Source organism: Falco rusticolus, chromosome Z, assembly GCF_015220075.1.
Source record: "Falco rusticolus isolate bFalRus1 chromosome Z, bFalRus1.pri, whole genome shotgun sequence".
Taxonomy (NCBI): Eukaryota; Metazoa; Chordata; class Aves; order Falconiformes; family Falconidae; genus Falco; species Falco rusticolus.
Window position 1 is genome coordinate 81904121 of NC_051210.1, and position 14966 is coordinate 81919086.

The following is a 14966-nucleotide window of genomic DNA, read 5'->3' on the forward strand; positions in this document are numbered from 1 at the left end:
TAGGCACTCAAAAATTTATTTTCACCATCTGATCACAGTGCAATGAAACAAAGCTGCTTTCTCCCTTTCTTTTATATTTATAAAAGGAATTTTTTTCCATCAGAGCAGGGATTTCCCTCTAACGGGACTTGTTATTCTCCTACATGATGGATAGCAACAAAAAATTAACAAAAATAAAACTGTTGAAATATCTCAGATTAATCCCTTTCTTTTCTATTTCAGATCTGTATAATTAAAGAAGATTAGAAGGTACCACGTGGTGGCAAAAGAACAAGGAAGACTATAAAATACTAATCGTCCGGCAGCACTGCTCAGGCTCTCCACTCTGAAGCCCGCTCAAAGCCTGGCTCCTGGAGCCATGCTGGGGATGGACAGGCTCAGCTTTAAGACCATCAAATAGAGGAGCAATTGGGGTGGGCTAAATGGAGGCTACCAACGTATTTCTGCATTTTCATTCCAGCTCAGGGCTGCTGTGAGGCTGCAAATCGGGTCTGGCTCACAAGCCCCTATGGCTCTCACTGTTTTTGTGACTTCTGGAGAGAAACAGTGATCATTGCAAGCAGGACAAAGGAAATTATGCAGCTTTTACCTCCATAATTGGGTTTGATGCAAGGACTTTGGCTTCAATGTTGGTCTCGCTGGCAGAACCACCAACAGTTGCAAAGAAGCGCATGGCATATTTGGCAGAGACTGTCTTTCCAGCACCCGACTCTCCACTCACGATGATGGACTGGTTCTTCTCATCCCTGTCATGACACAGAAGAAAAGCTTCTGTAAATTAATTTGTTCTCTTGTTAACAGTTCATTTGCATCATGTAACAATCTTCCATCTTCATATGTCTGCCTCCCTTGCCTTGTTGCCACCTACATTATGGATGGTGGATTTATTCTGGACTCTACCAGGTTAACAGTGAATAACACACTATCGTGACACATCTCAGCTAAAACATAAAGGACACTGAACATCTCCAAGGGCTTGCCAAGGCAGCGGGAGATGAACCCCTGCATGAAGCACTGGTGCTTTCTTCACCCCTGGAGCACATAGCCCAGCGTTAGGAAGTCCACTGCTTACATGCTGCAATAACAAAACCTCTGCTGCTTGACATTTGTCTGGACAACTATTAACAGGCATTGGCTGAATATCAGCTTCTAATATTATATACTTAATTTTCCCCTCCAAGGTCTTCACTCAGGCATTTGAAACTTTGCTCAACAAAAAGGGCAACTAGTTGTGAAATTCACTTAAGTAGAGTATTGCTGAGCTATTAAAACATAGATACCCAGAAAGGTTCCTCTAATGCTCAAAATATGTTAAAAATATTGAAGTTGTGAAATCAAGCACCCTGAAATTAGGAAATAGCAGAAGTCATTTGATTCCCTATGCAATTAAATGAACCCAACATCTGGTTAAAACTTTGACAACAATAATACAAAGCATTCTCCGACATCAGACTCGCACCGTCTATTCACCCCTGAACCTTGAGTCACTGCTCCAAAACACAGAGGTACGTCTGGGACCAAGGGGTAAGAAAAAGAGAATAAAGAGTTTAAAAGCAATTCCTGGTAGACTGCACTAGGTCAAGTTTGTTCAGCTCCTGAAGCTCTGCAAAACAAAGTAGTTTCTAAGAGGGACTCATTTATTAACAGAGGGATCAGGCAGCCTTGCCCTCTCCAAGCACACACCAAATTTGCTTACAGACAGATAGACAGAGGTGTGCCAGCACCAGGGTAACAAAATCCAAGCAAATACACACCAGTTTTATCTGCACATATGAAAATGCTTTGCAGGAGTAGGAAGCATTATCCCAGCACCGAGGGGCTGGTGCAAACCCTTCTCTGGCTGTGATGGAAGCAGATGCCACTGCCCCATCCCTGGGCTGGTGCTGGGTCACGGGAGCAGCTCTGCCTCTCCGGGCTGCTCATGCCATCAGAGCCAGAGAAGACCACCCGATAGCTCCAGGGCACAGGACTTTGCATGGAAAAGTTGAGGGTGTGCCACCTCACGTAGCTTTTGAGCCTTGCACAGAGCACAAGACTCATTCAAATACCTTTTCCTACTTGCAAAATTAATCATTTAAACACAAAAAAACATTGCACAAGTCATCGTGGCTATATTAAATACCCAGCCCTTCCCATCACAGGTGTACAAGATGGTACCCACTAAATACATCCCAACAGTTAACCAGCTTAACATGCTTGAGCCACAAGGCAGATGAAGGGCCAAGGCAGTAAGAGGAGCTCATTTCCAGGAGAGCTACACCTCTCTAGGCAAAGATCTGCCAGCAGTGGGAGCAAGTACCTCTGCTGCAGTGGGATGCATTCCCCAGAGCATCACTGGCACATGGCAAACCCAGCACCTCAGCAATTTGACCATGGGCTTTGGGAAGGAGAGAGTTTTCACTACAGGACTTCATATAAGCTCCCAAAATACCAGAGCTATTGGGGTAAGCTGTAAGTACATTATTGAGTGTGTTTTTAAATAAGATCAAATTAAACTGCCCAGACTCTGCCTGGCTTTCATGAATTACAGCTGAATGCAAGCACACAAAATCCTATATACGAGTGCAACAATAAATTTACACCTTGCATTTTTCTTGACATCAAGAAAGACCATAAAAATGCATTTCAATTTAAGATACTCACTTCAAGTTTATACCAGCAAGAGATGAAAACAAAGACTAAATAATTGCCATATACCAACTTCACATTTTCAACAAAAATACAAATGTGCTGCAACATCACACCATTACTTTCCTCCGCCGTCAGGCATACACTTCTTAATTCTTTCTAGGCTCAAGATAATTGGTTTAGGGGAAAAAAACTCAGTCAAGTTAAACATGTAACATTATGGTGCAGACCACAATTTTGCAACACTTCCAGCAGGAAAGGACTGGCAAGCTGATTTCCAGTTCTGTTTATATTTTTCAGGCACCTACTGACAAAGTACATCCCCAAGACAGCTCCACCGCTCTCCTGGGCACGAACCAGCCGGAAGGAAACAGGAACCTCCAACCTCTCCAGCTCTGAGGCTGAGAAGCTTCACCTCCACTTTGATCATCTTCATGGACAACCACTTGCCGAGCTCGAGCAGGAACATCCCATGCTGGTCATCAGTAGCATACAACACATAAAACTCATGTCGGCTAAAAGAAAGGGGCAGACAGAGGCTTTGGCATGGGCTGCAAGCGCAGATAAACAGATTATCCTTCATCAGATGTGAGGGAAATGCAGAAGGAAGATGTGACAACCAAGACCTCTGCCAGCAAGCGCTGGCCCAGCAAATGGAACTCTGCAAAAGGTGGCTTGGCTTAGAGCTACACTTGCCTAAAAGTTACTTGAGAATTATTGCTTCTTACCCTTCTCAGCATGACAGGTACTGTCAAAGTGGCACATTTCAGAATACATTTCGCTACCACTTTTTTCTTTAAGCCAGAAAATGAAAACTACACCAGCCTGGGAGAGACTGTCCAGTTGAATGAAGCCAACAGAGCTCAAAAAAGAGGAACTACGCATTACCTGGCATGCAGTCAGCATTGCTACAAGATAGTATTTTGTAACCTGTCTTTTTTTTCTATCTGAGATTCATAACTAAGACCTCACGTTACCAACTTTGACCTCTTTCACATTTCTCTGCATCAGCTGCATGGGTGTGCCTGGTTGGAGGAGCCCATCCAAGGAGCTCTCCAGACCCACAGTCTCTGCAGGCTTCAGGTCTCATCACAAACTGCCTTTTATCTGGCATCCTGAGTGGTTTATTCCTCCCTCTGGCTTGTCTCTTTTTAAAAGTACCATCATTCTCCAGAAGACACTGATCCTAGTGACATAAATCACAGCCAGCACACTTACTGCTATTGCAGTTGCTCTGCCAGGTCGCGTTTTCATAGAGTTTCTCCAGAATTTGCCCTAATGGCTAATGTGCTGCTACATGAAATGGGTCAGGTAGGTTCTCTCCATGGCACAAGAAAACTTCTGGAGTTCTATTATATCAATAACGTAAAACAAAATTTGAAAAAAAAAAAAAAAAGTGCTGTCTTCCAAGCAAGACAGCAAGGCCACTCAAGCGCCTGCATTTCTAGTAACATGTCTCTTCTGTGGTTTTTTGGTGGAAAATGCACATTCAGACATTTCATTTCCTAATTCAAAGGATAAAGGCTACAGAGACTTTCCTTTTCCCTGTACAAGTTAACCAACTGCTGCAACGTCCACCAGTGCTCTGCTCCCCGTGGCAAACAGCCCCCACGATGCACACATGCTGGCACACAACACGCTCACACTCATCCAGCGGTGCGGGGCGTGCAATGGGGATTAGGTTTCAGCGATGGCCGAAAGCGCTTTTCCCACCACATGCCACTGCTGCAGCTCAAAACTAGGTAGGAGCCACTTAAGGATGCAATTCCCCAACCTTCACCCCACGAGTTTGCAGCATTTTGCTTCTTCACTTAGAGCAGCTTTCCAAGACCACCCACAGCCTGGAAAACCAAAACCATGATCTGAGCTACAGCCTCCATCCATGAGAGAAGGTAAAAACCATCAAAGCACAGAAGCCCGATATTATTTCTTCAATGCAAGGGGGCAAAAACAAGGAGGCAAAAGCACCTTCAAAGCTGCTGTGCAGGTGAATGACACATTATTATTGTTTTATTTGCAGACATTTGTCACGTTATGAAGAATACCCACCAAGACTCTCACTTTTGGCCACACACACAGCAAGAGATGGGCGAGGTACCCAGCCCAGCAAAACAATGAAGGCAGTGACAGGAGTTTTCACTACATGTGAAAAAAATCACAGTATCACAGAACGGTTTGGCTTGGAAGGGACCTTCAAAGTCCCTCCAGCCCAGCCCCCTGCCATGGGCAGGGACACCTTCAGCTGGATCAGGTTGCTCAGAGCCCGTCCAGCCTGGCCTTGGATGTTCCCAGGGATGGGCCATCGGGCACCTCTCTGGGCCGCCTGTGCCAGTGCCTCACCACCCTCAGCATAAAACATTTCTTCCTTCTATTTAGTACGAAAGTCTAGTAGATACCAGGTTTTTTTATTAATTGCCTGGGGCAATAAAATCAGCTGTCTATGAAGAGGAAGGACACTTCAAACAGATACCTGTGCTGATTAGGACTAGCTGCTAATTACCAGCCTTTACATGGAGGAAATGGATTTCCCTGCTTGTTTAAGCAGTCAGTCCTTCATCTGCAGCAATGCAAAGAATACTGCTACCCTTGGAGGTGCCTCCAAACAGCCTGGGAAAGGTGTGTATAAAAGTCCAAACTTCAAGCCCGCCCAGCTGGACATAGCTCTCCAACTGTACTAAAAGCTGCCCCCTTTCTGGTTGCATCAGAGCAATCAGAGATGAGACACTGCTCCGTATTTCAATACGTGGTTCTCAGCCTGGAAACGTCACTAGTCACTGTAATACATGATTTCCCATTCATTTACCTGATTAGTCAGGGCTGAACATCCCTGGAAGCCCTCAACGCAGGAAAATGGATGGTCAAGCCACAGCAACAGCAAAGGGGTTGAACACAAGGACAGCGATGGTTCTCACCACCAGTTCCCACCACCTCCATCTATCAGGAAGAGATAGGGGACATAGCACACACGTATACATCCAAGATCCCTAGCCTTCACTAACACTGCCTGAAAGCAAGAGAATTTGAAGACAAACATACCCCAAATGTTCTCCAGACCTAATTCAGAGTTTTTCCAAAGTCAGCTTTCTTTAAAGCAGTAATCTAAAGCACAAGAAGGGACCCAGAACTTATAGGACTTGTTTTCATAGTCATCTCTTCCAAAAACATCACCAGCAGCTTAAGCAAACCATGGTGCAATTTCATCTTCATCCCAGTGGTGAGAGCAAAACCAGTTGCACTGAAAACATGGCTCAACTGAGAGAAAAATATCCGAAAAATACCCGAAGCAAAAGAAGGCTGAGCCAGACCCTGTGAATAATTACCAGGGGTCACGCCAGCTCTAATCTCGGATCTGATACTAATTCTCCACACCGTGGAACAAGTCCCTCCACCATGGAAATCATATTTAACCTACTTCTTTCAGGATGCTTGGAGGATTAGTGTCCATAAAGCAATCTGAAGATTAAAAATGCTTTAAGTACCATAGTTTGAATTTAGCCTGACCACAACAAGAACACCCACAAAGCCCCAAAGCACAGCAGGCTCTAATACACTTCTGTATTGACAGAGCTGGGCAAGCTAAAAACAAACATGGCTATTGTACTGCATTGTTAGCGAAACATAAAAATGCAATAATTTCATTAGCACTTGGAGGGATGCAATCCAACGGTAATTACAGTGATGAAAAATTGGGGCTGTCTAACACAGCCTTGAACGGAATAAACAGAAGTTGTACACTGTGAAGATAAAAATCAGAGTGTTGTAGCACTGTAACAACGGGAAGAGCTGCCACTGAAACACCCTCTGACACCAGGAATTGATCCCATTTCAGCAGGATAACTGGAATTTGGAGCAGCATCACTACTGAGAGTGGCAGCAGGTATTCTTGTTGGCTTTAACTTGGGTTTTTCTGAATACCACGCCTGGCATTGTCACTCAATGCAAATATGAGGACAGAACTTTGGGGTAGTCAGACTTTCCCCTCAGGGAACCTGAAGATATTAATTCATCATCCAGACAAACAAGACTGTTTAAGGGCATACTTTCTGTTTGCATTATCAAACTTCGGCTGCAAATGCTTGTTTTATGCTGCAGCTGCTGAAGTCAGCAGCGACATAAGGACAGCTTTTCAAGGGCTATATATTCATCCGGGTGGTTTTTTTGCACTGTATGTTTCATAAATAGCATGGATTACCCTATAAACTGCTTTTTCTTTTTTTTTCTTTTGGAGATAACTCACCATCTTTGGAGGTATTTATAAGATGTGTAGAAGTAGTGCTTAGGGACACAGTCTGGTGGTAGGCTTGGCAGTGCTGCGTTAACAGTTGGACTTGATCTTAAAGGTCTTTTCCAACCTAAATGATTCTATGATACGTTTTATACAGTAGCTTATACTGAATGGGTGAGAGTGAGTTTTCTCACCAGCAACCTACACCCACATGGACTACATCACAGCTCAAAACCACGTTTTGGCCAGAACCACTCCAGAGCTGCTGTAACCCTTCTCCATCCTGGTACCATTGCAACTGTAAAGGTAATGCTGCACCTTAATGCAACGAACTAGAGAAAGAAAACAGCAATATCCGATTTCAGCAACGCCAAAGCCTGGTGTAACCTCACTCAGTTGTTGCAGGTGTCCCTGAGGATGTTAGATCATGCACAGCCCACCCAGGGTCTTCGTCGAGAAGATGCATCAGGGATGATGTACTCCTCAGCATCCATCCTGTGCAGCTTTGGAGACAATTTGTTCACACACCCCTGGGTTTCAGCAAGAAGCCAGAGAGAAAATACAGGCTTGAATCTCCCAGTGCTGTGGAAAAGCCTAAAAGTACCAGTTTGGCCCTGAACAGGAAAGGATGAGCATGTGGCATGATGCTCAAAGAACAAGGAATATGCAAATCAACCTTATCTTTTGTGGCACTCACCAGCAGCACAAAGCATTACCTTCCCTCCATACACCATTAGTTAACATGCCTATCAATCTACGTTTCTAAGCTGAGATCAAATACCACGGTGCAAATTAAGATGTCTTTGCAGAGGTCAGACACCTTTTATGCGATGCTCCTGCAAACCAGTTACTCCTCCTGTGAGAGAGGTGGGAGTCCCACTGGACTCGGCTCATTAAGGTACTTTCTCCCCAGACTGCTTTGTGCATCCAGCTGGAAATGCCCCTTCAATAGCAAGGAAAATCCTGCATACTCAAAGCTTCTGGAAAACGCTGTGCTGTCTCCAGTCCTTCCACCTATTCCTGAGGGCAGGCAGGAAGGACGACCTTCTCCCAGGATTTATGCTTTGCATACCCCATTGGGGAAAAATACAAGCTCCTCAGCTACGCTAAAACGAGGTCAGCAATTCTTTTGTGCTCTGTTTCTAATGAGAGCAAAACATGCACCCAGCCAATTTTATTAGCTCTCTGGCACCCTGATGCTCTTTTCTGCACTGGGATCACACTACAGAGTGTCACTGGCTCTGGCCCAAACCACCTGCAAGCAGCTGGCCCCCGTAGAGCACTGCAGATGGAGGAGGTTTTGTACTGTCCCCTCCCAAAAGGCATCACACAGGGGCATGATTCAAGCAGACTTTCTTCCCACCAAGCTTGTGAGATGCTACGCCTGGAAGTTCAGCTCTGCTGGCACCAGCACAAGTCAGTTGTTCTTCCACCCCATGGCAGTCCCAGAAAGAAAGTCCTTCCTACAGACCTCATCACTTCAACCATCATCAACCACTGATGCTTGTAGAACTCTTACACTACCATCTAATTAATTACAGTTTATACACATCAAGAAAACCGCAAAAAGATTTTCAGAAACCAGCAGGACCATTGACTTTTGAGTGCACACTCTAGGTTCTCCGTCCTGAAGTCTCCAACACTTCCACCAAGTATGTGGGACAGCAATCACTGAACACAAGGTGGGTAAGGGCAATCCTAAGTCTTTGTGCTCTGATGCAATTATGAAGCTTGTAAACACTTTTTTTGAATGTTTAACGATAGCGTCACAGCTTTCACACCTCAGAGCTTGAACAGTTCTCCTGCATCACGGCAGTAATTACGTGTCTGATGTAGCCTATTACAACTCCATCCAAGCTGGTGATACTTCACACGCACAATCATTACTCTTAGTCAAGTACTGACCTTTCTGTATCTTAGGCTCTCCTATGCTAGTGCTGTCCCATTGTAAGTATTTATGATTTTCCTGTAAGAGATGTCTCATTTATGATTAAAGCTGCTAGGAATTAGCATCATTCTCATTCCAAATTGCCAAAAAGAAAAAACCAAGAAACAAAAAAAAAAAAGGGGGGGGGGGAGATCATTTAGTTGGCCACTTACCACTTAACCTCAGAGCATCTCTGTCCCCTCCCATAGCAGGGCTAGTAAGACAAGAGGGTCTCTCCTCCAGTCCTTGGGAATCTCTCCTATTTTCTTTATGCCACCTCTGGAGAAGTTGCATCCAGCTGCTTTTGGTCTACCACCAGCATGTTTATGGCACTGCACTTCCAAAACCTTCTCTCCTCCTCCCCTTCCCACTTCTAACTAAACAGAAGAGATGCCCCTCAAGTTTCTCCCCTTCCTAAATTCAGGTTATTGAGGTTCACTGTTTCTCCTCCTGACCCTTTCTTTAGGCTAGGGCTCCAGTTTTGAGACGGTACCTGCTGTAAAGCCCTGCTGAGCTTCAGCACAGATCAGCCCTGCAGCTCGGTGCAAACCCCCGACCCAGCCTCATTCACCAGGAGACCTAAACCCTTCCCTGCCATTAATATAGCACAGCATTCAGCCTTATTTATTGAGCCAGTCTGATTCCTCTTGCATCTCTGTCGGGGGTTAATCTCTCTTTTAACTCCTACCCGCTCTCTCATTGTATGGTTTTAAATCCTCTTGTAAAGCTTTACATTTGAATTGCTATCAAAGGACACCCCCAACCATGCCCATACCTCTCCCCGCCTCTATTAGGTTATGGGCAGGGTCAATGCTGCAATTTTTGCTCTTTTCCAGCTCCAGCATCACACCCCACAGCAGAAAAGGCAGCAGTCATGGCCATGCACAGCTCCACCAGCACCTGTATTTCTGCAAGACACAGACCATCTGTGTCGCATGCTGATGTAGCCAAGCAGTGATTTTTACACTTTGACATATGCTTTTGCCAGTGCAATGCAAGACTTGGGCGCACTGACTTCCCACAAAAATGGAAAGCCACTACTAAGTAGTTACCCATCTGCACTCCAGGTGTTTGAGCATTTTGTGCCAGAAACAGCATGCCAGCAGCAGGGCTGAAAAGGGAAGACATGCTATTTCCATGTAACTTATAATTTAGGTATCACACAGTAGCTTCTGACCCTGGTTTGAATTGCACACACCAGGGGTTATCCAGTACCCACTGAGCTGCAGGTGAGACCAGCAGTCCAGATACACAGAAGCTGAACAATTCCACCAAATCACTCTTGCATTTCTTATTTTATTTCTTCTGCAAGAGCTATCAACAACACTGTGATGAGAACCTCACGCTGAGAAGAAGGAAACTCCAGTCTAACCAACAGTTTACCAGAATACTTGCTTGCCCACCAGTGTTGCAAGGGTCATTTAAGGTCTGCAGAGCCCTTTCACGTTCCTGGCAGAATGCTGAAATGGTCCACATTTCCAATTTAGCAGTTATACATGGATCAGATCAAGATATTTTTGTCTGACCACATGAAACAGCTTTGCACACATCATGCATCTGTGAAAGCATCAGCCTGATGGATACACAAGTGAATAAAGAGCGTGGCACTTCACAGAGTCCATGCACTTCTTCAGAGGCTTTTGCAAGTCCTTTATTACCCAAGATCTTTTTCACTGTACGATCTGAACATTGCACTTGTTTTGTATTTATCAGCTGACATGGACTGCTGCCACGTCATGTCAGTTAACAGGCCCACATATGGGATATAATGTTGATAGCACATCTGGATCTTGCCATGATAACTGGAAAACACATAGAATATACAAGCAAGGGGGTTAGGATGCTTTTGACATTTGATTTATGATTTGAGCAAAAGCCACCTTCACTACCTGCTCCCTGCTTTTGAAAGGTATTTGACAGCCTTAGGAAGGTTCTCCTGCCTTTCTCCTGCCCTATCACCCATAGCATTATTATTCACAATCACGTATCTTTATCCCCTAGTGCTGTTCAATTTTGCATTTTATTAACTATAACGTGTGACTTTAAAAAAAAGACACTAAAACCCTCACTTGGACTAGCAAGTCCTGGCCCGTGTCCAAAGTGAACCCTATGGTACAAAAGGGAGAGACAGGGGCCAAAGACAGAAAAGCCACACAAATATAATCACTACTATGGCACACTGCAGAGATCTTCCCAACAGACTCAGCTCAGCACCAGGAGACAACGCTGTGTCTGCACTGACAAGCCAAGCTGGCTGAGGATAGCTGGGGAGAAGGAAAATGGGGCTGCAGACACAAAGGGGAATATCTAACTAAAGCCCCCAAAGGCTGGGAATAGGAAGCTGGTGTTACACTGTCACCATGCAAAATTCAGGTGCCTCCATGGAGCTGGCACTAACTAATGGGATGTATCATCAAGAGGAACGTAGGTCAGGGCAAGAAGTGAGGAACAATCCCTGCTCGTGCACGGAAAGCTGCTGGTCAGGCTGACTTCAGCAGAAATAAAGTTTCATGCGTAATTCTTGCTGAACTCCAGGGTTCTGCCCACAGCAATGATACACAAGGAATTAGAGCCGCTTGCTGGGATTTAGGCACACAAGGGTTCTTTTGTTCTTCTGTAAAAACAGCAAGAAGCAATCAGCCAGGGCACTGGCGGCTGTTCTGGCTCTCCAAGCAGTCCTGGATGTTCCCCCAAACAGTATGCTTTCCGGAGCACAAATGCCTTCCACAGCACCCAAAGGTGTAAAAGGCACTAACACCCAACACACCTCACCAGGTAGCATTAGGAGGACAGAGACAAAGACCACAGGAGGAGACAGTTGCATTGCCCTGCAGAAAATGTGTGTCCCAAAGCACAAATTACTTCAAACCCCACACCGCCAGCTATTAGCAATCACTAAGTAATCCATCCTTCCACCACCCCAACACCTGACTCTGCCACCTCTGGTAGCAGCACATGGAGCAAATTAACTCTATGCTGTGTATTTTGCCTAAACCGGTATTGTTTCAATGACCCAAGCATGCTCAGTCTCCTACCGAGTACGCAGGGAGTTTATCTAAAGAGCTGGTCACTGCAAAAATTAGAGGCTGTCACATATGAATTTTAAGCACTTGCCTTTTTTCAAGCTGTTTTACATCAAGTACTGCAAAGCAACTCTCTGCAAAGCACCCTCTTTGGGAAAATCCTTCATTTAGAGGAGAGTTTTAACACATGCCCAAATCATAGTAGGTGTTCAGATGCTTTGTGAACTATTTTGTCCCAAAAAAGGGATCAGATGTTGTTATACATTCTCTGCAGCCACTTGTCCAGCCCACCCATGGCTTTTTATCCTTCCCCCCCCCCCCCCCCCCCCCCCGCCCCACTCCTCCTTTTAAATTGGCTTTTCCTGATGACAGGACAACACCAGACATAGGACCCAGCAGAGCTTTACAGCCACCTGTGAAGATTCCTCCAGTCCAATCTTCTGGATACTGTTGGCTTGCGGGAGGTAAGAAAGCACAGGACAACTTCACTAACACTTGTACACCAGCAAATGTCTTAAACTCTGCCCTGACACCCTGTACCTACATAGCAACGGTACACCAGAAGCCCAGAGAAGTAAAAATCTAATTGTCTCCAACTTCCCTCATTTAACAATTAATCTTGGACTTTGTGCCCCTTTTCCTTGCCATCTATGCAATGCCATTCAGTCATCTCCGTTACATCTTCCCAGTGTGCTCTAGGCCACTAATAAAGCTAAAATATACATATATCTATTATGCATTTTATGTAATTATATATGTATGTTTATTATTTATTTTTTATATATATGACCTTGCCTTCTGTACTGGAAAAGAGCTCTTCAAGGTGCCTGCATGGTTCCTGATTATGTCCTTGCCCTGTTTGTTCTATAAAAACATGTCACACCTTGCAGCCTTCCTTATCCAGGTCTTCATGAAAAGGACAAAGAGTTTACCCTTGGAGTTTACCCTTACCACTGCAACTTCCCCACAGCACGGGAGAAGACGGCACCATCAGCCCACTCACAGGCACTTGCTCCAAGTTCACACTATTTGCCTGTGGCCCCAAAAGAAGTCTTGAGCGTGATTTCAGCAATATTTTTTTTTTGAAGCGTTTATTAGCCCAGTGCAGTGTTTGATAGGAAGGAAGCAGTTCACTGAGAGTCAACTAATGAAATTCTGCTTTGCCACTCAAACCACACGAGTATTATCCTACGGACATATATGAAAATGAAGAAGCCACTCATTACAAAACTTGGAGATGACACTCCAAAGACCAGACAAGCTCACACGGCAACAACTGCTTGATGGCTCCAGCAAGGTATTTACTCAGCACCTTTTTTGCTCAGTGATGCTGCAAATAACATCAGCTCTTTCCAAGCAGCCTTCCATGAAGAAAGCTTGTTTCACTTGTTTGATTTTCTTACTTACACTGAAGACACTATCATTCAAAGAAAACCAGAGAAATTCAAACAATGCACATCTACATTATTAATCTTTCTTCTATGATGTGATTTGCATTTAATATTAGAATAATTCCATTTAAAAAAAAATATAAGCCTATATGTGCATATACATACACAAGTACACACTTGCATAAAGAAAGCAAAACAGAAGGCTAGCTAGAGACCTGCTTGCCTGCACTCAGTCACGTTGCAAGTTTGACCTTCTGAGATTGAAGGTTTGAGTTTTATTCCTGGTCTATCGGATGCACCAGACATAATACAATTTTTTAAAAGCCAAGACAATGCAAAACAAGTGATGTTTTTGCACCAGTTTAGGTTTAACATGCTCACAGACCTCCATCCTGATGGCTGAACTGCCCAAGTACCCATGCCCCACCATGCTCACGTGCACCACAACTGCCTAAAGCAGAGATCAGACAACACACCCCACAGAGTCAGTAATTCAGTGAAAATGAAAAAGAAAAAAGTACTTTCCAATGCACTACATCCATCACTCATGGGACAGGCCGTCCACACACCCTGCCTGAGCAGCTCCACCACTCTCACTGCGGCACTGTAGAGGGAAAAGCCCAAATCAAACTCCGGAGAACACAATGTCCACCCAGAAGCTTTCAGATTGAAAATAGTGTGCTACATTTTAAGGCACTTTACAAATAACCAGGCAGATTCCTATAATCCACATTCCAATCTCCTCTCAACCCCATTTGAATCCCTCTTTTGTACCCGAGCCTGCAATTACCATAGTATCATCCCAAGACAAAAAGCACAAGAGCAGCAGTGAACAGCAAGCATCTTGTTTAAGAGCTTTGAAGGTGGTTATTTCCACATCCCCCTGCAAAGAGAGGCGTCCTAACCATTCAGAGACAGCAGTTACCAATTACAGGTGGCTGTCAAGAGTAGATTTACTCTGATAAGGAGGAGAGCAGACATGAGCATCTCTGGCTAGAGCTGTCTGTTAGCAGACTGCCTGCAAAATTACACAGGAATGCCAGAAACCACCAAGTCTTCCCCAGCACAGACTTCAGCAGAAAAGCAAGTAATTGCCTTGTATTTAAGAAACATGCCCAGGAAAATCCATGGGTCCTGTCCACGCCGGTCAGCAAAACCTTGACATCTTCTAAAAACAACTATGCAGCTTGCTGCTGAGCCACGTAAAAAGGACACAGTCCTAAGTCCTTCTCTTCTACAGACAGCTCGCCACATTTCTAAATTCTTCTCAAGCGGTTTTGCTGAAAGCGCAAACACTTGCAGGTGGTCTGAACCGCAAGCCAGAGTCCGTTTGGGTACAATCCATCTGATCTCCACCCATGGCAGTGCTCTTCCAGGTCACCTCTGGATTGAACTCTGGCTCATACTTGAGTAGAAATGCATCCTAACTCACTACTTAAAGCCAAGACACAGCAGAAAACAGGCTGCAGCCCTTGGTAAACAGTTCAGTGCTGACTCTTGCTATTAAAAGCCAGGGCTGTATAAAAATCACAGCTAACCCACAAGCAAATCTAAACAGTGTGCAAGTCCAGAAAACTGTAATAAAACGATCCCTGATGCCACAACTTTCAGCTTCCTCTCAAATTCTCTTTTAGATCGTGGCTTACCTAGTAAGAACAAAATCCTGCATCTGTCCTCAGCAACACCACAGACAGAAATAAAGTCAAGTCATACTAATTCATCTGGTGAAGACACTGCTTTGAAGGATCCAAGTATCTCCAAAGGATTTAAGT

At 44.6% G+C, this 14966-nt stretch overlaps 1 protein-coding gene across 2 annotated transcripts in view; it reads right to left on the reverse strand.

Moving 5' to 3' along the window:
- MYO5B (myosin VB) overlaps nt 1-14966 on the reverse strand; it is a 148940-nt gene that overhangs the window by 97810 nt on the left and 36164 nt on the right. For both annotated transcript variants that reach the window (XM_037374114.1, XM_037374113.1), the window contains exon 5: nt 590-746. In XM_037374114.1, the coding sequence (XP_037230011.1) occupies nt 590-746 (157 nt within the window). The remainder of the gene's footprint in view (nt 1-589; nt 747-14966) is intronic.